Genomic DNA, 24,442 nt, shown 5'->3' with positions numbered 1-24,442 from the left:
TAATTTAAAGTGATTTTTAATTGCTTAATGAGTAAAAATACAATCAGTGACAATTATTAATTAAAACATTAAACAACAACCCAATTACCTTATTTTAAGGGTCATGATGAAATACCCTCCTGCCCCATGGAAAGCTACCCTCGACCACACACCACAAAAGCTTCTTCACAGGACGTCCCGAAGCATCGCGGCCGGGTGTGGCGCTGTCTCCTCCCCACATCTGTTTGACTGCTCCTCCTTCTGGAACATCCTTTCCACTCCTCACTAATGATCAAGCACCTGCGGGTGTCCTTAAGATCCTGCTCCGTGACTCCTGAAACCTTGCTTGACTACTTTAACAAACAGAAGTACAATATGGTCCTTTCGGAAAAATGACGAGTACAATCTCAAACTACGATGTCTGCTTTAAAATAGAGGCAAGCAGGTGGGAAGGAAGTAACATCTTAAGAAATAAAAAACACAAATTGGTTTCCAATGTGGATTGAAAAGACTATATAATAAAAAAAAGAGTAATACTATTTACACACTAAATTATCTAGTTGCAGAGAAAGACCAAAGTTCTATCTTTTTTTTTTTTTTTGTCTTAAAGAAAAATTTGTATTTACAGACAATTTTAAGTTGGGTAAGTAATTACTACACAAAATTTCTGGTCAAATAACATGAAGCGTCCACACAAAGGTAGTACGACAAGCCCCTTCTCAGTCTTCTGATTATATAATATTTTTTATTATTCACAATGCGGTCTCAACATTTAAAAATTAAATATGTAATATCATCTGTAGGAAACTGACAACTTAATGAATAAGTGTAATGAAGATACTTCCATATGAAATTAAAAATTTAAAGGATTAAGGGAGATTACTCCTGAGTAGACCTTCAATATTATTTTCTGAAGAATACTATGTTTACACAAATATATATATATAAAGGGCTAATATTATTAAAAATAAGTTTAATTCTATGCAAATATTTTGACATCCTTCCCTTTAAACAGCAGATAATAGAAGTCACATAAAAGTCTAAGCAGGGAAAAGGAATGGAAAAAGTTTCTTTTTAATACTTTCAAAGAAATTAGGGTTTCTTTTTTTTTTTTTTAATTCCAGCCATGTGCTGCTCTAATTAAAGCAGGGATATACATCTGAGTGAAACCCACAAAGAACACTGCTGATAAAATTTTTAATCTGTTTCCATGATCAGTTTCCATTGCTCCCTTTCAATAACCATAAACAAAATTCTCAAAGGTATCATACATTAGCGCCACATCAGAAGCTGAATTTACAGAAAAAGTGAACTATGACAGCTTTATTTATATTCATTTTCACTCCTAAAAAAATAAACTAGAATCATCTGTACAGTATAAATAAAATTAAAGAACCAATTTTATTTGGGAACATATAAACAAGTCAAGAGCTGCTGCTGCTTTTTTTTTTTTTTAATTCTTTAAACCTAAATATATGAATTCAAAATTAACTGGGTAACAGTGATACCAGTATTGGAACACATGGTCTGTATCTGCATTAACATGTATTCTATTCCTCTATACATTTTTGCAAAATAGCACAAAAATACAAAGCAGTATCAGATTTTGAACATATGAAAGCAAAAAAAGCATGTTTTCAAATACATGTGCACCAGCAGATTTCTGGTCTCCTTTAGAAAACAAACTCAAGACTTCATTATCCTGAGTCTCTTCAAGGCCACTTGATGCTGTGTGGTAATATCTTTAATTACATTTCCTCAAGACTTCTTCTAATCGCTTCTTCTAATTCCACATCTGCATTAAGAAACAGAGAATTTTAATATTTAGGGCAGAAAACCAACAAAGATGTGCTTTATGCAAGTCTCATCAACTACCTCTCTCTATTCAGGAAGAAAAGGAAATACAAGTTGGAGGAACTGAGGGTAACCTGGCAGTTTCTTCATCATAAAATTTGAGTATTTTGAAATATGAGAATCTGGATATAATCTCAAACTGAATTATGATATATATGAGCTTAATATGCTAAAGAACTTGTGAGTTATTTCCACTGAGGGACGCAGAAAGTCAACAAACTTCTGGAATTACTGACAGGTAACCACTAGATTCAACATGAAAAAAAAAATCTATGTATTTCCAAAAAGACTTGAGGTAATGCATATATGACTTAGAAATAGAAAGAAAAAACCATGAAATGGCAAAAACCTCAAAGGCTATTAAAAATTTAGTTTTAAGCTTTCTAGTATCTAAGGCAAGAAGTGGAGCTCATGGCTTTGCACTGTTCTCCGAGGGGCATACATTATATACGCACAGGCACACATTTAGCAGCCATCTGTTCAACGTCCACTGTACGCCAGGCACAGGAATACGAGAGTGAACAAGACACACATTCTTCGGTTCACAGGTCTTTCTCTATTTCCTGAGAATGACACTCAAGTCCAAGAGGGTGGAATTAGGTGTCACTTTCTTGGTCTTCACTAGATTCTCACCCCAGGTTTATCTCATCTCATCCAGTCCAGTCTCCCAGAACCTACTTAGTTCACAGGCACCAGTAATTCCTCTAAGATGCAGCTGCACCTTCCTCTGAGCTGGGGCACTGGTGTTACGTTGTCTCCAATTAAAAATATTACAAACTACTACATACTGTGTTAAGTTAAAGCTAGACTGTAGGTCAGTGAGTTGCACTAAGATGAATGCCAAGGGATGAAGACATGCAAAGAAAAGCCAAGATGCTCTAAGCAAAGAAGAAAAAGGTGACAAGACTTGTAAAAGATATGAAAACTCACTATAATAAGTTACAGTAATTAAGTGTGGTACCAGTGCAAGAACAGATGAATAGACCAAAAGAACAGCATAGACAGCTCAGAAGCAGACCCATGCACGTAGGAAAACTTGACTGATCACAAAGGTGGCACTGCAGAATGGTGGAAAGAGATGGTATTTTTAATAAATGGTGGTGGGTCAATTGGAAGGTCATATGGGAAAAACAATAAAAATTTACCACTACTTTGTGGAATATACAAAAATAAATTTCAGACTTACTGTATATATAACTGTGAAAGATAAACAACAAAGCTTCTAGAAGATAACATAAGGGAATAAACACTTATTCAATAGGACTCAAAAAACATTATAGAAAAGAATGGTAGTTTAGAATGGATTAAAATTACTTTTATCCATCAAAAGCACCATTAAATGAGTAAAAAAGACAAGACACACAGTGAGAGAAATATCTGCAATACAGGGATCTTGAACCCAGGAAGAACTGAAAGATTTTCAACCCAGAAAAATCAATAAAAAGACAGTCTAAAAGAAAACTGTCAAGAAATCTGGAAAGGCACTGGCAAAAGATGTCAAAATGGTCAATAAACATTACTCCTCAGAAACATGTAAACATGTGAATTCAAACTACAAGGAAATACCCCATCACTAGCTAAAATTTAAAAGACCAATGATACCATGATTAGTCTGAAGATGTAGACCAACTGGTACGCACAGTCACCACTGGAATGAAAGAAAGTGGAACCACCACTTTGGAAACAAACCTTGGCATTACCCACTAAAGTCAACATTAGTAAGTCCATGCCTCGGTTTACATTCCCAGAAATGTGGACATCTGTGCACCAACAGACACGGGTGAGAATGGTCACAGGAGCACTACTCGTAACAGCCAACCAAGTGTCCATAAATAATACATGAATTATGATTTGTATGTAAAATTATTATACAGGTTCTGGAAATGAACAAACCGAAGCCACGTGCTAAGAATCAGATGAATCGTAAAATGATGCTGACTGAAGGCATACAGACCCAAAATACAGACCATACCTGTGCTGTCCAATATGATAACACTGACTATACGTGGCTATTTATATTTTGATTAACTAAAATTCAATAAAATTTAAGATTCAGTTCCTCAGTTAAACCACATTTCAAGTGTTTAATAGCCATGTGTAACTATTAGCAACCATACTGGTGCAGATATAGCACATCTTCATCATCACAGGAAATTCTATTGGACAGGATGGCCTATATGAGCCCTTCTAGATAAAGTTCAAAGTCAAGCACTACTGACCTAGTGTTTCCAGATGTGGGAAGGAATGCAAGGGAAGTAACTGGAAAATGGAATGAGGGGGATGCTTCTAGGGCATTGGTTGTTATAGGGTGAATTGTGTCCCCCTAAAAGATATCTTCTTACCCCTGGTACCTGAGAATGTGACCTAATTTGGACATAGGGACTTTGCAGGTGTAATCAAAGTAAGATGAGGCAGCGAGCATGAGCCCTAATTCAATTATGACTGGTGTCCTCACTGGAAGAAAATGCCATGCAAACACAGACACACAGGCAGAAGATGGCCTCATGATGAATGAGGCAGAGATTAGAGTGATGCACCTAGAAGCCAAGGAATGTCTACGTTGCCATTAATCAGAAGGAAGCGAGAAGAGGGACCATGGCCCCACCAACAGCCTGACCTTGGATGTCTGACCTCTAGAACTGTGAGACAATTTCTCTTATTTTAAGCCACCTGGTTTGTAGTACTCAGTTACAGTGGCCCTAGGAAATCAGTATGTTGGTAATGCTCTATTTTTTTTTAACCTGAAAGATGGTCGCCTGCTTTGTAAAGCGTTCTGTACAATTTTTGTGTCATTATACTATACACATACACACACACGGAGAATCAAAATACTGGAGAATACCAGCATGTAAGGTAGGGGAAAGGATCGGAGGTGAAGTGTTCTAGAGTCCTCTTACTGTCGCACAGATATGGACAACATGCTTAAAAAACAAAAAGAGGAAGCTAAGAATAAAATAGTAGAAATAAATACAAAAATATTAATATCTGCCATGAACTTACACAAATTAAACTTGCCACTTAAAAGACTGGATAAAAACAAAACCAACTAAATGGTTCCACTTCCATTAACAGTGGAGTAGCTTATATCGGATTAACTCCCCCACAGATAACAATTATCAACTATTCTAAGGCATTGAAGAGCAACAAAAATCAAGCAGAAACAGGACAGGAGTTGATCACTGAAAGAAGTGAATAGCACAGGGTTGATTTTGTAGTTTTACAGTTTTGTTTTGGTTTTTGCCTTAGGGCATTCCCAAATCCTTGTGAAACAAGATGGCAGACCTTCACCAGGGAAGCCAAGCTCTTTGTGGCTCAAGGAGTTAAAGACAGAATCTGGGTCTTACAGAGAAGCTGGGAAGAGAAGCCGTGGGGGGCGGGGGAGGGCGGAGGCACAGGGGCAGAGGACTGGAGAAGGAAGAGATTCCAGCAGAAGTGAGAGAGTATCAGAAGGGGGTCCTCCAAATCTACAGATCCTTGGTTGACTCCTAAACTGTGCAGACACAAGAGAGGAGCCAAGATTCTCAATGAAAAACAACAGTTGGAAAGCTAAAAGAAGAAAATAATTTTAGCTGATGCCTGCTGTGGAGGAGGCAGAGTTTGGAGTTTGAGTCTGGCAAGTTAACTGCCTATAAGGAAAAAAACAACCAATGTTCCTCATATGAAGTTAACAGAATTCGGAGAATCTGTAGTAGACATCCACAATATCCAGTATACATTAAAAAAAAAAAAAATCACTTGACTTGCAAAGAAACAAGAAATGTGACCCACATTCAAGAAGAGTAGTCAAAGGAAACTAACCCCCCAAGATAATCAAGCTGTTGGAATTAGCAGAAAAAGGATTTTAGAAAAGTTATAAATATTTTCAAGGACTTAAGGTTGGTGGATGGGAAATCTCAACAGAGAAGTGAAAACTATTTTTAAAAACTAAATGGAAATTCTAGAACTGAGAAATACAGTATTTAAAATGGAAAACTTACTAGGTCAGCTTAACATTGGAGGCAGTAGAAGGCTGAACAATAATAAACTTGAAGATTGAACAACAGAAATTATCCAAAATAAAGAACAGAGAAAAAAGATACCGGAAGAAAATGAAAAAAACCTGTGGATAAGTTTAAGCTGCCTAACAAATGTTTAATTGGAGTTCCAAAAGAAAAGGAGAGAGACAGAAAGTGGGCCAAAATAACTGGAGGGAACCAATAAACTTACAGATACAAGGAGCTAAGACAACTCCAAGTAGGATAAATACAATACAAATCACGGTTACTTGTCATGACAAACAGTGGAGGCCACAAGACAATAGCGTAACATCTTTAAAGTGATGAAGAGAAAAAATACTAGTCAGCCAGGATTCTAAAGCCAGAGAAAATATCCTTCAAAATTAAAGAGAAAGTAAAGATGTTTTCACATAAAAGAAAACAGAATATTCAACACTAGCAAAACTGTATTACATAAAAAAGAAAGGAAGTTCTTTAGGCTGAAGAAAAATGATACCAGATGGAAACTGTAATCTATTGGAAAGAATGAAAGTCACTGGAAATGGGTAACTACATGGATAAATATAAAAGACTATATATTCCTTCTTTCTTTAAAACTCACAAAACAACATTTTCTTTTAGAGTTTATAACAAAAGCAAAAAATATATATTGTAACTTTTAGATCAACCATAAAAATTAAAGGGCTAAAAAAAAGCCAATAGATAAAATAGTACATACTATAATATTAAATATAAATATAAATAGTAAATATAATGGAGAAAGTATAAATATTATAATAATCCAAAAGAAGGCAAGAAAGGGAGGCTAAGAGGCAAAAGAAGAGACAAAGAGAAAACAAAATGGCAGACAGGAATCCAACCATGTAAGAAATTACATTAAATGTTAATGGACTAAACAATCCATTATTAAACAGTAGAGATTGTTAGAGTAAATCAAAAAGTAAGATTGAATTTTATGGTGTCTGTATGAGACATAGTTTCAAAATAAAGACAAAAATAGATTGAAAGTAAAAGGACAGAAAAATATATACTGTGTAAACTTTAAGCATAAGAAAGCTTGAGTGGCTATATTAATATCAGATAAAAAAGATTTCATGATAAAAGGCATTACAGAGATAAAGAACATTTCATAATATCATAATGATAAACAGATCAGTTCATTAGAAAGATGCATCAGAAACATATATGCAACTAAAAACAGAACTTCAAAATATAAAAATATGAAGTGACCGAACTAAAGAGAAAAAATACATCTACAATCACTGATGCAGAAGTTCATTGTTCCCACTGTAGTAACTGATAAGGGAAATCAGGGCATTCAAAAGCACTCATGTGTACTGGACAACAGCCAGGTACACACTGAGGACAGGATACGTGCTCAGAAAATACCTGCGAAGACACTAAGCTTTCGCCACTGGCTGATCTGAAAGCTCAGTGCAAGCCTGGCTAAGTGCTGAAGGGCCCCAGCACAGAGCAAATCTGCAAAGCCTGGGAGGGCCTGTTTTTTTGGGTTTTTTAGCTCCTTGTATTCAAGGAAATCTCTGTCAAAATACAAGCTGAACAAAGACTTCAATGACTAGACACAAAAAGGAATACAGTTTTTGCAAAAACAGTTTGGAAAAGTAACTAAACAAATGGACAAGAACAGTGAACTCCGGGGAAGAGACAGAATCTGATTTCCAGAGGTACTACATTATAATGTTTACATATCAAATCTTCAACAACAACAAAAGCACAAATAATACAAAGAAACAGGAAAGTATGACCCATCTGAAGGGAAAAAAAATTGAGTTAAATTGTCCCAGAGGACGCCTAGACATTGAACTTACTAGACAAAGACTTTAAACCAATTATCTTAAATATGTTCTAAGAGCTTGAGTAAACCATGGACAAAGAACTAAAGGAAGCCAGAAAAACAATGTATGAACAAAATGAGAACAGCAATAAAGAGACAGAATAAATTAAAAATTCATTACAGGAGCTTAACAAATTTAAGTGGAAAGAAAAAAGAATCAGCATACTTGAAGACAGGACAACTTATACAGTTTGAAGAACAGAAAGAAAACTGAAGAAAAGTAAGCAGAGCCTAAGGGACCTGCGGGATATCATTAAATGGACTAAGATCCACACTATGGGGTCCCAAAAAGAGAAGAAAAGGGCAGAAAGAATATTTGAAGAAATAATGGCTGAAAAATGTCCCAAATTTGATGAAAGATATGAATCCACACATTCAAGAAGCTCAACAAATTCCAAGCAGGAGAAATTCAAAGAGATTCACACTGAGACACACTATAGTTAAAGTGTGAAAAGTCAAAATCAATAAAAGCAGCAAGAAAGAAGCAACTCATTAATGTAAGAGATTCTCAATAAGATTAATAGCTTATTTTTCATCAAAAATCATGAAGGCCAGAAGGCAGTGAGATGACATATTTAAAGTGGTGAAAGAAAAAAAAAAAGCAAGAAATCTGTATCTAGCAAGAATGGAGAAGAAATCAAGACATTTCCAGAAAAACAAAAGTTAAGAGGGGTTGCCACTAGCAGACCTGCTGTACAAGAAATGCTAAAGGGAATCCCTCAGGTTGAAATGAAAGAACACCAGACAGTGACTCAAAGCTGTATGAAGAAATAAAGAACGCTTACGGCAAACATACCCTTGTTTCCTTTTTTATGGCTAAGTCTGTGTTTCTCTTACTCTCCCTTCTCTCTGCCTTAATTTCATTCTCTTTGAAGAGAGGTCATGTGACAAAATAAGAACCCAGTAACAGGCGTTAGAAAACCTATATACAAATCATGCTCCAATAATACTGAGGCTGTGAATCTGAAGGCAAATTACTTCATGTTTGAAAAACTAAGTTTTTACGTAAAATAATGGGAATATTCTGACTCTCATAAGTCGTTAAGAGCCGCTTTGAAAGTATTACATTTTTCATAACATTAACTGAAGTAAAAAATAAACACATTAGTCTCTCTTATTTTTTAAACTGGCTACAGTATGAAGTTTTACAGCTTATGTTATGATGTTAATACTGATGACTGCTATTAACTGAAGGAGCTCTAAGGCAAATTGCTGACATTTACAGAAAAATGGACAACACATAATGCTGTCTTCTTCCTTTCCCAGTGATTGGAGTCAGAATACCTCTGTTATGAGTATGTAAACTTCCAGAGCAGACCTTACATGCAGGTAACAGGGAATAATGGCCATGATTAGAGTCACAGTAACAGCAGCAGCAGCCAACACATACACTGCTTACCACGGGCCAGGCTACTCTAGCAAGGTAGGCAGACAAGTATTCCTGATTTTAAAATGAAGAAACGAACACACGGTGAAATGACGTGCCCAACGTTCCATACCTTGTAAGCAGCAGAGCTGAGATTACATAGGGTCTTTATGACGGTCTTGGGTAGTTAGAATCTGATATTGGTCTACAGAGAACAAAGAATGAGCGGGGGTGGGGGGGTTCGGGGGTGGGAGGCGACGGGAGGAGCTGCCTGTCCCCAAGGCAAAAAGCCACAAGCAAATTCCTCTTGCCTTTTGCCACCCATGTGTCAGACTTTTAAAGTGTGTTGGGAAGGGAAGGGATGAGAAGAGATTTGAGAAGTTTTGCTCAAAACTCAGGTCAGGACTTAGAACATCATTTTGATTCCATAGTGCAGGGTCAACAAAATCACCCAATATTCTCCCAGCCAAATGGCATCTGTCTTAATTTCCCTTATTCAGTTATAGGGAGATGGGCCCTGGTAGCTCTAACCTGTTCTAAGTTTGTTGTAAGTTTATTTACTCAACAATCATTTAGTGCCAAACATTGTGCTAGGTGTTGTTGAAATAAAGAGAAATAAAACATGATCCTACCCCTTGCAGCACTCATAATCTAGTGGGGATGAGAGATGCGGACAGAAAATGTTTAAATCCGCTCGGTATGATACGGAGTGAGTCTAGAGGTGGTTAGCTCTCTCTAACGATGGAAAATCTAAGAGGCAGTGATCATACAAAACTGTCTACAGAAGTGGTAGTTCTGTAGGGTTCAACGTAAGAGATGATATCCGAGCTACTTCCTGTTGGGTGAAAGGAGGGGAAAGGAAGGTATCAGGAGAAGTACAGAGAAGACCATACTCCTTAACTTACAAATGGAACACTATGCGCTTCTCACACTCATTTGACAAAAATCATCAGGAAATGAAAGAAAACATGCACATCTCACCACTTTGACTTTTCTTGAAATTAGAGCATTATATCCCTACTTCATATGGCAACTAGTTAAAAGTTTAAAGTATCTTTTCTCGAATCCTTTCATGGTCATCCTTTTACCAAACTAAAGAATGATGAAAATGTGGAAACTCTCAGAATCTCCCAACCATAAAATATATCACACAGATAACAAAATGCTAGAAATTCTGGTATATATTGAGTTAACACATCTCAGATTTCCTGGGTTAGCTAGGAGCCACAAAACTGTGAAGGATTCCCAAGGGTGGTTATTTAAAAGCTGTAATTTTGTCTGGCATTTTCCAAGGCATTAGTCATAGGTAGCAAATGAAGGTTGCAAAATCTGAACTACTTAGATGCTCAATGGTGTTTATCTTTTAGTGGCCTCAATAAACAACTTAGCTGGCAGTTTTTGTTTAAAACTCACCAAAGTGCCTTCATTTGTTTAACTCACCATTATGTGGATGCTAAGCACTGTACCAGACCATGTTGGGAAAACAAGTTGGTCAGAAAACTTGCTTCCAATTAGGCAGTAAATTTACTGCCAACTTTGCTCAGCCAGTGAATCTGACTGAGAGAGAGATCAGAGTTTTCTACTTGATTGAATAGATGGATCAGTTCCAGCGCCAGACTCAAGCCCCTAGCTCCTAACAGCACGGGCTCTGGTGCGCTCTGAGGCAGACTACTCGGCGGTACAGGGCAGCGCAGGGAACGGCGCTGGAACCAACCGGCGGGCAGCTCCCTCCGCGCTCCTGCAGACACACCTCTCAAGTCCCCACCAGCAAAGACCACGCTGGAATGTGTATTAACACTGCTGTGTCACCCTTTAATGTCAAAGATGCCGACAGAAGAGCTTCAACTTCTTCGGTGAAGCTGAAGTACTTTCTAAAACCTGTTGTTTCATTTTCCCCCATGGTTATTAAAAAGAACGGTCTGTTATGAAAAAAACAAAGTAAAAAATGGACACATGACACAACCAAATAGTGGTCAGCCAGTAAATGACTTGATGTGAAGTTAATACAGAAGGTTCTATTTAATCCTACAGAAGGGAATATCTTCTCCTTTAAGAGGGAAAAAATTTAGTTTATAGAAAAAGCTCATTAATAAATTCAGATATAAGGGTATAGCTCAAGTGGTAGAGTGCATGTTTAGCATGCACAAGGTCCTGGGTTCAATCCCCAGTACCTCCTCTAAAAAAATACATAAATAACTAAATTTAATTATCTCGCTTCCCCCAAAACAACAACAACAAAACCCCAGAGTTTTTTAAAAAATAAAAAATTCAGATATAAGTGCTTGTTTTCATAGTTCCACTGCATAACTTTGAATATTCTTAATTTAATTACTACTCAAAAGACATAAAAATTAGAAAGCCCAAATCTTCTCCCAGGGGATAGCAACCTTTTCCTACCCAGGGTCAGAAAATAATTATTTTAGGCTGGTTTGTGGGATGGGGGGATCTATACTGTTTGTGTCACAACCCCTCACCCTGGAGCAACAGCACAGACAATCCTTCAGCAAGAGTGTGCAGCTGGGCTCCAATAAAACCTTACTTACCAACCCAGGGAGTGGACTCGCGGATTCCTGTCCTAGTCCCTAGCTCATCTTCCATGAGAAAATGCAAACTACCCTCCAGTTGAGAGAACGACTATTTTTCAAACTCAGGGGTGGGAGGGAGCGGCGGGGGGTATAGGGTGAGAGGGGGAAATCACAGTCAAGCGGGAACAGGACTGGCTCCATTAGGTTACCTTCTGCAGATCTGAATTCTTCTCCCACTGAAGCGCTTTCTACACCCAGGTTATCATCACTGTCACACTCTGCAAGGCAGAATCAATAAATGCAAATGTATTTCTGAAAAAGTTATCATGCCACAATTTACGTATTCTAAAACAGTATTATTTTCAATGACTGCTCCTGTGCCCAAGCTGACTCATTACAATGTGTATGACGCCACTTTCCCTATAGGTTTGTTTTGTGTTTTTTCTTTGATGCTTATCAAATATTACTTTAATCAAGAAAAAAAAACCGAAATAGGCAATTCAATTTTAGCTCTGCATTCAAAAAAAAGTTTGAAAAAGTGTTCTTAGCATGTTGAGGAAATATAACATTCTAGTATTTTTTTTAAGTATACATTTTAAAAAGCGAGTATGTTTATTTGGATCTAGCAAATAAATTCCAAAGTTTCATTTGCATGAAATCATCTTAAAAATTTTTAAATGGTGACAGATAAAATTTTCCTATATTTTGAAAATCATACACCTTCATCTCTATTGAAACCACAGGTTTATGTTCCCAGTGTCCCTGCCTGGCACAGACCCATCTCAGGTCTTTACATGCTTCCTAATGAGAAACCGAAGGCTTTAAATTAATGACATGACTGACACGTATTACGAAAGTCACTTAGCATGTGCTCATGGCACCATCAGGGACCCAGCACTGGGCTTATCACTTTAACTACACTGAAATCGCTATACACCAGAGTGGCCAAATCAGGGGTTAAATAACTGTACACCAATCGCATGGACACATCTGCTTCTGTGAAAATACGTAAAAACTAAATATACGTTTAAAAATTAAAGATTTATCATTGTAAATAAAAATAGCTGAATTTCCCTTATATTCCTTCTGCCACAAAAATTTATTACAAAAACTACTGCTTTTCTACAATCTGTTATATACACCTACAACTTTGAATCTTTCAAGTGGTGTTTTAGGGAAATAAGAAACATTACGTTTACAGTTTGAAGAACAACAAATTAAGTCTTAAAACACTAGGAACAAAGAGAAAATACGCAGGGGTTCTGTAATTACACTCAAAGTCCAGGCCAGGGGAGAGCAGCATGTTGTAACCGGCCTGAACAACTCATCGCTGCAGACAGGCCTAGGGCACAACTGCAGGTCTGAAGCATAAAGATTAGCTTGATACTAGGTTGCAAAAAAATTTTAAAGGTTTCCTTTGCCTCAATCGGCCCCACCTGTAGAACAGAGAAAATCATGAATATTCTTTCCTATTTTCAACATCTTGCACAGACTTAATTGCATCATATAGATTTTTAGGATGGCACCCAAAGCAACAACCTATGTAGTCTCATTAACAGGCTGAGCTAACAACAGCCAGATAGGCGCTGAGAATTAGGTTCAACAATTACTTTACATAGTGCCTATTCAACAGAGCATGACACTGCTTCAACCATCCTCACTTCCACAGCGTGGGTGAAAGAACATCAATGTTCAACTTCCAAGATGGCCTCACAAACCTGTGTAATTGGTATGACTTGACAGATACCAACCATACTTAACGCCTCCACCCCATTCATTCCACAATGAAGACTCAAACGAAAGTTACAACAGAGTTCCTGGGCCATGAATCAGACAGTCCAAGAGAGCATTCAGAAGCAACAAAAATTATCTTGAAGCATAGGACAGTCTGTTTTCAATTTGAATTCACTAGTTCACAACAGCCTATGCTCAAGTTCGCCCCTGCATTACCCAAGAACTACTATTCTAGGAAAGGTCATACTTTACACAGCATTGGAAGGAAGATGTTTCATTTCTGAAGGACTATCAACAACTGAATTCACAAAACTGCGTTTTTAAAAAGAAAATATTACATAAATCAACGTTCTTGAACAAAGCTACAAGGTATGGTCGAGTTATTGTATAAACAGATCTTTAAGAGCCTACAGAGTATTTCATATAACCAGCGGTGGGCACTAATGAGATCACGGAGAACGGCAATCCAGCAACTCAGGCATCACAGTGTGGCTGAAGTAGGGGCGATAATCCAACACTCTGTAGAGTAAAAGCAAACAAACCAACCTAAAATGTAAGTCAGGGAAGTGAAAACAAGCAGCACAGTTAACTTGTTCCTTCGGACAACACACTGTAAGCCGGGGAGCGGGGCCACAGGGTAAATAAAAAATGGGGTTGGCGTGGCGCCTTTAACTCAGATGCGCTCTGAGCCTGCATTTCTAACAGAAAACGGGCTTCTCGGTTTACTTACAAGACGAAAGATCCCAGGGAACTTACAATGATAATCTTTCCTGGGCTATGTCTGACACATAACCAGCTTACTTTTTGAAGTACCAGAACCGACAAGTCTTTTTATCTTCTACCAAAAAAACACAGAACACAAACAAACAAAAAACAAAATATAAAACCATCTTCCTAAATGTTATTTAAAAAAAAAAAAAAACAACTCTCGTATTTGGCACTTCACACACTGCAATGGCATTAGTCTGTAGCAGAATGCCTCTCACGACCTTCATTCTTCAAGGACACGGTAAGAGCCGACAACTCACGATGGGTTCTCTACATCGTAACGTCAGGAATTTGAGTCAGTGAAAGCCTCAGCCTTTGCGGGCACCACTGATGGAGAAAAACACTTGCTGTGTGGCCACAGGTGGCCTGCTTTAACCTTTCCGGACCTCTGCTCCCTCATCTGTGGACAGGGCCATCTGACACACCCTACCTCACAGTGCTGCAAAGAGCATTAAACATGTGTTTAAACATCCTCAAGCACTACAAGTATAAAACGCAGCTAGAATGGTGGCCGGCACGTAGTAGGCCTTCAATAAAGGTTAGCTCCCTTTTCCTTCTTTAAAATAACACTTAAGTGACAAGGGATATCTGCATCTCTGAAACAGGAGGCTTGAGTTAGAATAAACATGTATTTGTGAATAAAATGTAAAAGGTTTAAAAGAAGAAAAAGTCTACCTGGTTCCTCTGATTAAGATCACCAAAAAAGATCCATGTATCTTGACAAAGTTTTAAAAAGGAAAAATGAGTACAGTGTAAAACAGAATTGAGATGAAGGGTAAGGGGACCAAGGGTGTCAGTTGAGGACAGGTTAATATTTTATGTATCTCTACAGGGATTTATACATGTATCATAGCTGTAATCAAAATACTGGTACTGGAACCCTGATGCACAGAAGGAGAGAGAGTTTATCAAGGGCAAAAATCATGACACATTCAAGTCCCAAACTTGGTCCAAAGGCTCAGCTTGCTACAGAGTAACTGATTTGCCCTAACCAAGTCAGAGATCTAAAAAAAAAGTGCCAGCAGTAAAGCGACTTACCTGTCCCCTCCCTACCAAGCAGAGATGTGAGACCTTATGGCCAAGGGACTGGACATTCATGTATGGAACCAGCAACCTCCGAATATCCCTGTCTACTGAGGTATTACCTCCTGAAAAAAAACCTTCAATTAACTGAGAAGTTTGCAAAGAAACCATATGATACAAGATACCATATGATCACTGATTCTCATGACACTATTCGGCAGATTCTTCCTGCTCACACAGGAGTAATAAATAAACCACGTCCTGGTCCTAATAATGCACAATTTCTGAAAAGTTAGAAAGAAATCAGAGGTTCAAACTTACATAGTTTGTCTATGCTTGGTGGATATTTTAAAAACCTGAAAAATCACCACACTGCTTATATAAAATCGTGATTAAATATTAGAGAACTTCTCACTGTATGTTACTTGCAGTATGAAGTTCGGTCACATCCTAAAGAGGAGAGTTTTGCGGGTTGGGTGGTTGGTAACTAGGAGCCTTGAAACTACCAATCCCCTGAAACCGGACGTGATGTTGTGAATGCAGGTCCACTCTGGGGGAAAGAGGTTCTGTCAGAGTCTCAGAAAGGTCCACCGACTCCTACCCTAAAACCACACTGTGGTCAGACCCGAAGACAGGGACGCTGCGCGAAGCTAGATGGAAGCAGTCGCCCGGGCATGCTGGTGGTAGCCGAAACTACCCTCCAGGCCCACCGGGAACTGCGGCACTTGTGGACACTGATTTTCCTCAGTCTCAGTGCATATTAAATATCACTTAACAAAAACCATTATTGTACTATTCACAAAGTCATTTGTTAGGAAAGGTGAAAGAATAAAGTTATCCAAGAGCGTTGCTGTCCCTTGATTTTATTATAAAGTTTATTACCAGGCAATTTGATGCCTTTCAGTCTTCAATAGAGAAAATAATTTTGTCTTAAAATGAAACTGAACGTATTATGATTCAGCGTAACAACAGAGTTACAAAATCATCTTTAAATCTAGGTCTGAATAAAATATGTGACTTAAAGACTACACTTCTCTGGCTACTTAATTTTATTAATTTTCATTACTTTTAAAATGTAGTGGCTACAGCACATGAAAAGATGCTCAACATCACTAACCATTAAGGAAATGGAAATCAAAACCACAATGAGATACCCCTTCACACCCTTTAGGAGGGCTACTATCAAAACAAACAAAAACCAGAAAATAACAAGTGTTGGCAAGGATGGAGAGAAACGGGAACCCTTGTGCATTATTAGTAGGAATGTAAAATGGTGCAGTCCAAGTGGAAAACAGCATGGAGGTTTCTCAAAATATTAAAAACAGAACTGCCCTATGATCCAGCAATGCTACTTCTGGGTATATACTCATAAGAACTGAAAGGAGGGTCCCAAAGTCTCAAGGAGATATTTCTACACCCTTGTTCATAGCAGCATTATTCACAATAGCTAAAGTGTGGACGCAGCCCAAGTGTCCATCAGTTGTAAATGGATAAGCAAAATGGGGCATTATACACCCATTGGAACACTATTCAGCCTTAAAGAGGAAGGAAGGAAACCTGGATGAAACCTGAGGACATAATGCTCAGTGAAATAAGCCAGTCACAGAAAGATAAAGGCTGTATGATTTCACTTACACGAAGTACTTAGAGTAGTCAGATTCACAGACAGGAGACAGAGTGGTGGTTACCAGGGGCTGAGGGAGACGGGATTGGGGAGCTACTGCTTACGGGCATGGAGTTTCCCTTCTGCAAGATGAAGGGCAGTGACAGCTGTAAGTGTAGTTAAACCCACACAACCGTACACTTCAGAATGCTTGTGATGGTACATCTTATGTATATTTTACCACAATAAAAAAAAATTGCAAAGAAAACCTAAAGAAGCAGACACAGTGGCTGGGAACCATACTTCCTCTTCACGACAATAATGATGAACAGCAGCTGCTTACTGAGCACCTGCAGGGCTTTCCCACGCCCTGCCAGACACTACACGTAACACTAACTCTTCTGACCTTACAGACAGGAAAAGTGAGGCTCAGAAGCAGCTGAGCAACTCACCTGAAACCACACAGCGAGGAAGCAGAGTTAGCATGCGAACCAAAGCCCACGCCCTTCCTTCTGCACTGCGTGATCTCTGCATTTCACAAAAACTCAGAATAAAGTGCAGAGGTGCCCCTAAAAAGCATTAAGTTCAAATAAGCACTGACTACAAATGAATGAATTTAAAAAAAAAAAGCCTAGAACATAGGTGCCATTCAGAAAAGATCAGTTTACAACAATAACCTGTGTCCTACCTCCAACCCTAATGTACCCACAGACCTACTCATAGGCAGCTCTCATTCCAAATAAAGTTGAGAAAAAGGCATTACCCGTAACAGGCTTCATGTTCTAAATGACCTAAGTCACGCTCCCCAAAGCAGTGTCACAGGAGAAAGAGAAGGGGGTTGGCCTTGGTGGCAAAGGTAAAAATTTTAAATATTTTACAAGATATTAATTTGATGTAAAAGTGAGGAAGAAAAAGAGGTTGAAAAAGCCAAAGATAGAAAAAGCAACTGAATGAAAACAAAAATTACAGAATACGAAGGTAAAATTCAGCACTAAAGCATAACAAATATGCAAAAAAGAAATGCTTCCTGTAAAGAGCACAGCGGTGCTGGTAGCTTAGTGAGTCCTAACTCTGCAGAAGTGAACTGACCCATCATTATGCGTGATCAGAGCAACATTCTTTGGAATGGATTTTCAGTCACAATGTGGCTCTGAATACAGTGGGAGAAAAAAAAAACAGCTAGGAGAGCAGACCTGAAAAACTTAAAGGCATATAATAAGAATTCCAAAGAGCAGTCAGTTTTCCCATTGAGGTCCTTCACCAATACCTTCAAATCCTATTCACAGCTTTAAATATTAGGATATTTAAAAATTACTTTTATTCTCTTCTATCCATATTTATTTCAGAAATTATGAAAAAAAAAAAAAGAAAAAGAAAAGCCCCGTCCGAATGCCTGGAGTCACATTCTTTCTTAAATATTGGTTAGTGAGAATGGACATGAGCACGTCCTTTCACTGAACCATCTCAGCAAGGCCGAGAAGAGAGCGGAAGTCCCAAGAACAGGCCAGGGGGTGCCCAACTCTTCAAGGAAATAAAGACCTCTCAGGGCTTCATTTTCTCACTGTCAACCTCTTAACTGGGTTTGTTTTTTGGGGTTTTGTTTTTTTTTTTTTTTTTTTTTTTTGGTATTGCCATGTTATCACTTACTGCTTTCTGGTTTCTCCTAGAAGCACTTTGCTTTCTGAAAAACTGAAGATAAATTTGGAATTTTAGAAACAAAATGAAGATCTGGATTCTGAGCTCTGCAAAACTGTACTAACATATTTCAAACCATAAATGTGTGTTTTATATACAAGAATATGAATTTTATCCATTAGATTAAAAAAAAAGGCTCCAGAAAATTATGAATTCATTCTTCTTCTAACAGACTAAAAATGGAAGTGAGATAAGACAAGAACATGGCAGCAGTGCGCGCGCACGGCGGTTTAGTGAGCAGGCAGCAGGGCGGGGGGACAGCAGTTTATTGGCTTTGCTCAGCAGTGGAGTCTCCTCCTCTTGGGCGGCTTGCACTGTGACTGCAGCTGCGTACCTTTGGTGGTGTCAGATATGCTATTTAACAAGGCACACATCATATCTCCCTCTAAGTGGTGAGGGTTGAGTATATGTGCTGGCCTCTGAGTCTTCTTAAATTGATTCTCTAGCTCCAGAAAGCCTTGATCTCCTGAGAGGATGGTGAAAGGAATCTGCTTGGGTAGCTGCTCATCTAGACGGCCAGCCTAAGTTGGAACAAATGGCACATATTGATCAAAATCAGCATTTGAGTTTCCAGTCACGTTACATCTATGTCAGAATGAACACACGGCTAGAAAGGTGTATTTAGTTTGCTCCCTAGCTCCCACTAAAGTACAATATAGAAATCTCATGCATAAACGAAACATACCACATTTAATCAAATATAAAATGCCGCCAATTATAAAATAAGCTATTTTATGTGCCACTAAGAAAGAAAGAAAAAAAAGGCAGAATCTAACAGAAGGCCCCCCCATAAAGGTGGAATGCTGCAAGGGCTACACACTCAGTCTAAGGGTAAATGAGAAACAGACCTGCCGCAGAGAAAAGCACGCAAAGGGATCTGCATGACTCAGGCTCAGCACTGGCTGGGCGGAAAAAGGAATCACCTTGTGGTTTAAAACATAAGCAGTAGCCAATAAATAGCAGAGTAAACTCATATTAACTGTGTCACACACAGACCCCTATGCAGAGACTTTCATTTAAACCAGGTCTCAGGTGGCTGGTAGAGACAGAAGCAAATGCAAATCCCACCTGGGCCAACAGTGACTGTGAGGGTGCCCCCAGGTCTCAGAGGTGTTAAAACGCGAACTGCCTTAGCACGCAGCAGCACAGCGCCTTCTCTGGGTCATTTATTCCACACGCAGCTGAGGGCCTACTACGTGCAGCAGGGAGTCTGCTGGGAACTGGGGTGAAGCAGTGAATACGTGATCTGGGATCCTGCCCCCTCAAGAGTCGTAAGTAGAACCTGACACAAAAGGTTTTGTACAAAAATACAGCACAGAAAAGGAACCTACAGTGTTATGAGTCAAGCGGGAGAAAATCCCAGTGGGTCGGTCCCAAAGCCACGTTAGCCTCTGAATAAAGCAATGACTCACATGCATACATATGGCAAAGTCCGCAGCGTCTTTCCTCTTACTACAGCGAGGATGGAGGAAGAAGCAGCCGATCCTGTTCAGGTAATTATAGATCTTACAGTTGACTGGAGGCTTCCAGTTGGTGTTTCCTCCTATTATTTTTAGAAAAGGCATAAGTGAGAGTCAAACAGGGGAGAAAAAGAACAGAACAGTAGATACAACCGAAAATTCTCTAAGGAAAAACAAACACTAGAAAAAAATGCTTCTAGAGGGAAAAGTCCCAGACTGGAGCAGAACAAGGCAGTTCTAGGCCAGGTGTCACCATCCTGTCGCCTAAATCTCGGGAAAGTAGACCAACTTCCCCAAGTCTGCCCATTAATCTGAAATCTCACAGAATCAGAAGTAGTGCGTGTGAAAATTCCCAGAATGGTATTATTCTACATGAATGCTAGCTCAGAGGTTTTCAAGTCAAGTATGTCAAGGCTGTTCAGGGGGTACGACGATGGGCAGTCAGGAAAGCAGGACTTACCAAAGGGCTGTACTGGCCTCCTCCTCCAGGTCAGCACGTTTCCACCTTAAGTCCTAACCCTCCTCTGTATTTTAACGTGTTTATTTTTTATCATATTTTTTACACTGAGCACCTCAGGAACTAATCCTCCTCTTTATACGCTGTTTCCTATCAAACGTGACAGGCACACCATGTTTCACTGCGCTTTGCTTTACTGTGCTTTGCAGACATTGTGTTTCTTACAAATTCAACGTTTGTGGCAACCTTGCATCAAGCAAGTTTACCAGCATCATTTTCCCAACAGCATTTGCTCACTGTGTGTCATATTTTAGTAACAGTCACAGTATTTCAAGCTTTTTCATCATTATTGTATGTGTTATGGTGCTCTGTGGTCAGTGATCTTTGATGTCACTAACTGTAATTGTTTGGGACACCATGAATCGTGCCCACACAAGATGGCAAACTTGATCGATCAATGTGTGATCTGACTGCTCCGCTGACTGGCCTCTCCCCTGTCTCTCTCTCTCTCCCCTCTGGCCTCCCTATTCCCCGAAACACAAAAATATTGAAATTAGGCCAACTAATAACCCTACAATGGCTTCTCAGTGTTCAAGTGAAAGAAAGAGTCAGACTTTTATCACTTTAAATCAAAAGTTAGCAATGATTAGGCTTAGTGAGGGAGACAGGCAGAAAGCTAGGCCTCCTGCACCGAACAGTCAGCCAAGTTGTAAATACAAAGGAAAAGCTCGTGTGGGAAATGCAAATGCTGCTCCAGTGAACACAGGAACAATAAGAAAGTGCAGCAACCTTACTGCTGATTAGAGAAAGTTTTAGCATCTGGATACATCAAGCCAGCCACACATTCCCTTACACCAAGGCCCCACCCACAGCAAGGCCCTAACTCCCTTCAATTCTGTGAAGGCTGAGAGAGGTGAGGTAGCTGCAGAAGGAAAGTCTGAAGCCAGGAGAGGCTGGTTCATGAGGTTTAAGGAAAGAAGCCGCCTCCATCACATACAGTGCAAGGCGGAGCAGCAGGTGCTGATGTAGGTTAGGAGCTGCAGCAAGTTGTCCAGAAGATGTAGCTCAGATCACTCATGAAGGTGGCGTCACTAAACAACAGAGTGTCAGACTTCTATGGGAAGAAGATGCCATCTAGGACTTTCATAGCCAGAGAGGAGAAGTAGTTCCTGGCTTCAAAGCTTCAAAGCACAGGCTGACTCTCTTATTAGGGGCTAATGCAGCTGGTGACTTTAACTTGAAGCCAATGTTTATTTACCATTCTGAAAATCCTAGGGCCCTCAAGAATTAAGCTAAATTGACTGTGTGCTCTATACATGGAACAACAAAGCCTGGATGACAGCACATGTTTATAACATGGTTTATTGAATATTTTAAGCCCACTTTTGAGATCTACTGCTCAGAATAAAAGAATCCTTTCAAGATATTATGGCTCATTGACAATGCATTGATCACCTAAGAGCTCTGATGGGGATGGACAGTGAGGTGCATGTTGTCATGCCTGCTAATGCAACATTCATTCTGCAGCTGATAGATCAAGGAGTACTTTTGACTTTGAAGTCTTTTTAGTTAAGAAATACATTTCGTAAGGCTACAGCTGCCATAGACAGTGATTCCTCTGACTGAAAACCTTTGGAAAGGCTTCACCATTCTGGATGCCATTAAGGATATTCATGACTGAGAAGATGGGATGAGGTCAAAACAACATCAAAAGGAATTTGAAAGAAGTTGATTCCAACCTTCATGAATGACTTGAAGGAGTTTAAGACTTCAGTGGACAAAGTAGTGGAAACAGTGAGAGGATCAGAATTAGAAATGGAACCTGAAGATTTGACTGAGATGCTGAAATCTCATGATAAAACTTTAATGGATGAGGAGCTGCTTCTTATGGATGAGAAAAGGAAGTTGCTTCTTGAGACGGAATCTACTTCTGGTGAAGATGCTGTTTAGACTGTTGAATGTCAACAAAAGATTTAGAAAATCACATATACATAGTTGGTAAAGCAGTGGCAGAGCTTAAGTAGATTGACACTCAGTTTTGGAAACAGCTCTCCTGTGGGTAAAATGCTATCAAACAGCATTACATGCTACAGAGAGCTCATTTGTGTAAGGAACAACTGATTCAGCAAGCTTCATTGTTGTCTTGTTTTAAGAAATTGCCACAGCCACCCCAACCTCAGCAACCACCGCCCTGACCAGTCAGCAGCCACCAACATGGAGGCAGGACCCCTCACCAGCAAAAAGATTACAACCAGCTGAAGGCTTGGGTGATGGCTAGCACTTTTTAGCAATAAGGTGTTTTTTCATTAAGATGTTGTTTTTTTAGAGATAATACTGTTGCCCACTCAACAGACTACAACAGAGTATAAACATAATTTTTATATGCAGTGGGAAACCAAAAAATTCACGTGACTTGCTTTACTGCAGTGGTCTGGACCCACAGTATCTCCGAGGTAAGCCTGCATGTCAGGTGCTCATTATACTAAACTTCTGTTAATCAAGAAGTTGTCTCTCTCTCAGGTTTGGTCAATGGTTTGCAAAGAGATTTATATGAAGATGCACATTTACGAACAGTAAGAATGAACCGAAGAGGCAGTTACGTTAAAAATAACACTAGTCCTGTAGTCACAAGGCCCAAGTTCAAAAGCTAACTCTACTATTTATTATTTTTGTACTTGGGAAAAAATAAACTTCTCAGCCTACTTCCTTTTATCTGAAAAGGGGGGAAATGGTAATAATTAGTAAGCTTGCGTTAGGCGCAAGCACAGCAGCTGGCGTGTCGCAGGTACTGAATAAACGCTCCTTCAATCGGTATCGAACAACCCACGAACTGTGGGTCACCAAACAGAGCCAACATGTACACAAGAGAACTGTAGAGAGAAGACACTGTAGCAGAGTAACTATAATGCAACGTGACAAAATTCCAATTATGTTCCCGTGCTCCGTTCAGGAAGGTTCAAGAGGAGTCCTTTTAAAACAAACCATATTCTAAGGGGAGGGGGAATAAAGGGGGAGGTTGTCTCAAATGTTTTCGTTGTTAACCATACCTTGAAAGCCCCAGATAAATGTTCCTTGGTTCAGATGCCCTGGTAGATGACCAAAAAAGTTTGACCAGTTATCGAAGTCTACAAAGACTATGTGCGTCATGGTCCGCAGGTAATCCAAATCTGGAAGCTCAATGTCTTCGTCTGGGTAGAAACAAACGTGAATATGTATGTGATAACAACTGGCTGAAACATTTTACTTTGTCAACTGAGTATTAATCTTGCACGTTATTTATTTCTATCTAAACCATTTCATGAAACCCAAACCTGTACAAAACATAGTATATTTACATCGGATAAAAAATATTTTGACTATTTCAGAAATGATTATCCTTTCTACAGATATGTGCCACTGATCCTCAGACTTTCTTTAAAAGTCACTTATGAAAGGAATTTTTTTTTAAATTAGTGTACTGGAAGATACAGAAGACCAAGTTCTAAGGCTACGTAAAAAACTTGCACCATCAGTCAAAACAGAATTTCAAGGTTACTTGCTAAGAACTTTTCTCCCCACCAGGCTTGTGCTTTTTTCCTAATCTAGACTGATTTCATTAGTGGCCCTCCGGCTCTCTATCAGATACCTGGAGAGCAGAAATGAGACAACCTGCCAGCCTGCTACCATCAAGCAGTGCATAACAGGTAACCGGGGGGCACACGGGCACCACCCCACACGGACATATCTTTCTTGGCTCTCCAGTCCTTCACCTGCTGCCGTCCTCCAGCTCTCTTTCTCCTTCCTGTCCCGTCTTTCACATCTCTCCACCTGGACAAGGTCTTACAGTTTTTAGAGGTGCAATGCAAATCTTAAAATTTTTAATTGTTTTAAAAATAAATAGTTCCTTATCCATCTAATAGAGACCTTCTCAAATATACCACTGCCATACTCTCCTCCCATTTCCAACCAGCCACCTCCTTATACCTCTTCTTAAAATACTCAGCAGCTGTAGCTTTAGATATTAAATGACCTTCAACCCACCAGAGACCAACACAAATTCCCAAAAGTCGTCTAATGAGCAAAAGAAAAACCACAGAACATAAAACAGTGTGAACACAGCTTCACTGTCTCAAGTAGAGCTGAATGGGT

At 39.1% G+C, this 24,442-nt stretch overlaps 1 protein-coding gene across 4 annotated transcripts in view; it reads right to left on the bottom strand.

The window, feature by feature from the left end:
* Positions 1 to 24,442, bottom strand: part of ZNF451 (zinc finger protein 451) — a 72,879-nt gene continuing 48,437 nt past the window's right edge. Inside the window, exons 11-16 of one of the 4 annotated variants that reach the window (XM_074348975.1) lie at positions 23,362 to 23,502; positions 19,810 to 19,940; positions 18,732 to 18,918; positions 15,115 to 15,224; positions 11,784 to 11,852; positions 1 to 1,774 (exon numbers count right to left, since the gene is read on the bottom strand). In XM_074348975.1, the coding sequence (XP_074205076.1) occupies positions 11,823 to 11,852; positions 15,115 to 15,224; positions 18,732 to 18,918; positions 19,810 to 19,940; positions 23,362 to 23,502 (599 nt within the window). In that variant the 3' untranslated portion in view covers positions 1 to 1,774; positions 11,784 to 11,822. The remainder of the gene's footprint in view (positions 1,775 to 11,783; positions 11,853 to 15,114; positions 15,225 to 18,731; positions 18,919 to 19,809; positions 19,941 to 23,361; positions 23,503 to 24,442) is intronic. The other 3 variants (XM_074348976.1, XM_074348978.1, XM_074348977.1) reach the window with 3 other exon arrangements.

Source organism: Camelus bactrianus, chromosome 20 (genome assembly GCF_048773025.1).
Source record: "Camelus bactrianus isolate YW-2024 breed Bactrian camel chromosome 20, ASM4877302v1, whole genome shotgun sequence".
NCBI classification, from domain to species: Eukaryota; Metazoa; Chordata; class Mammalia; order Artiodactyla; family Camelidae; genus Camelus; species Camelus bactrianus.
The sequence above is the reverse complement of the archived record's forward strand: the minus strand, read 5'-3'. Positions and strand labels throughout refer to the sequence as shown.